Source organism: Lagopus leucura, unplaced genomic scaffold, assembly GCF_019238085.1.
Source record: "Lagopus leucura isolate 7727_CA_CO unplaced genomic scaffold, USGS_WTPT01 34972-0_obj-0_obj, whole genome shotgun sequence".
Taxonomy (NCBI): domain Eukaryota; kingdom Metazoa; phylum Chordata; class Aves; order Galliformes; family Phasianidae; genus Lagopus; species Lagopus leucura.
In genome coordinates this window covers 7,676-8,698 of record NW_024964184.1, presented here as the reverse complement: position 1 = coordinate 8,698, position 1,023 = coordinate 7,676, and the positions used below count along the sequence as shown (strand labels likewise).

Genomic DNA, 1,023 nt, shown 5'->3' with positions numbered 1-1,023 from the left:
GGGGGGGCACCGTGGTTTGAGGGCAGCTTGGATGGGGGGGGTCTGGGGGCACTTTGGGTTGGGGGTAGACCTTGAGTTGGGGGAGAGTTTGGTTTTAAGGGTTTGGGGGGGGCACTGTAGGTGGGTGCACCTTGGTTGGGTTGGGGGGGGGTGTTTGTGGTGGGTCTGGGTGAAGATTGGATGGGGTGAGGGATCAGGGGTGAAACGGGGCATTGTGTTGGGGGTAAAGAGGATACAGGGCAGCCCTTCTCCATCCCTGTGGGGCTGACCCTCCCCCCCCCCCCCCATGCACCCCCAGACATCGCTGTGGGGGCTCCCTTTGAGGGGCCAGGCAAGGTGTACATCTACCACAGCAGCGCCGAAGGACTGCGGCGCATCCCCAGCCAGGTTTGGACCCCCCTTCCCCCCATAAAAAAGGGTATGGGGGCTGCAGCCCCCACTTGCATGGAATTAACAGTGCCTCCCCCCCTATAGGTGATCAGTGGGGCAGAGCTGGGCCCTGCCAGCATGCAGACCTTTGGCTACGCTCTCAGCGGAGGGCTGGACGTGGATGGCAACTCCTACCCCGACCTGCTGGTGGGCAGCCTGGCAGAGCGCGTGGTGCTGCTCCGGTATGGGGACACAGAGCACTGCCAGCCCTACAGGGACAGCTCTGCTGGAGGCACAATGCTCAGCCCCTTCCCCCCCCTTTTGCCCCCCCCATGACCCTGCAGTGCTCGTCCCGTCATCAACATCCTCGACAAAACCTTCACCGTCACCCCCAGCAAAGTGGACCCTGCACGTTGCACGCCTGACTCCTGGTGAGCAATTGTGCACGGGGGGGGGGGGGGGCTCCAGCACTGCAGCACGGTGCTATGGGTCTGCTCAGTGCCTCCCACCCCCTCCTCCCCCCCACAGCATCACAGTGACCGTCTGCTTCGCCTACAACCAGAGCGCCGGTGACCCCACGTACAAGGAGAGGATCAGTGAGTGCACGTGGGGGGGTTGGTGCAAGGGAGCGTGCATGGGGGGGGGGGGGGGGGG

General features: G+C 64.3%; 1 protein-coding gene across 1 annotated transcript in view; it reads left to right on the top strand.

The window, feature by feature from the left end:
• ITGA3 (integrin subunit alpha 3) overlaps window positions 1-1,023 on the top strand; it is an 11,174-nt gene that overhangs the window by 4,007 nt on the left and 6,144 nt on the right. Inside the window, exons 6-9 of the mRNA XM_042891901.1 lie at window positions 299-387; window positions 475-611; window positions 714-800; window positions 898-965. Of these exons, the coding sequence (XP_042747835.1) occupies window positions 299-387; window positions 475-611; window positions 714-800; window positions 898-965 (381 nt within the window). The remainder of the gene's footprint in view (window positions 1-298; window positions 388-474; window positions 612-713; window positions 801-897; window positions 966-1,023) is intronic.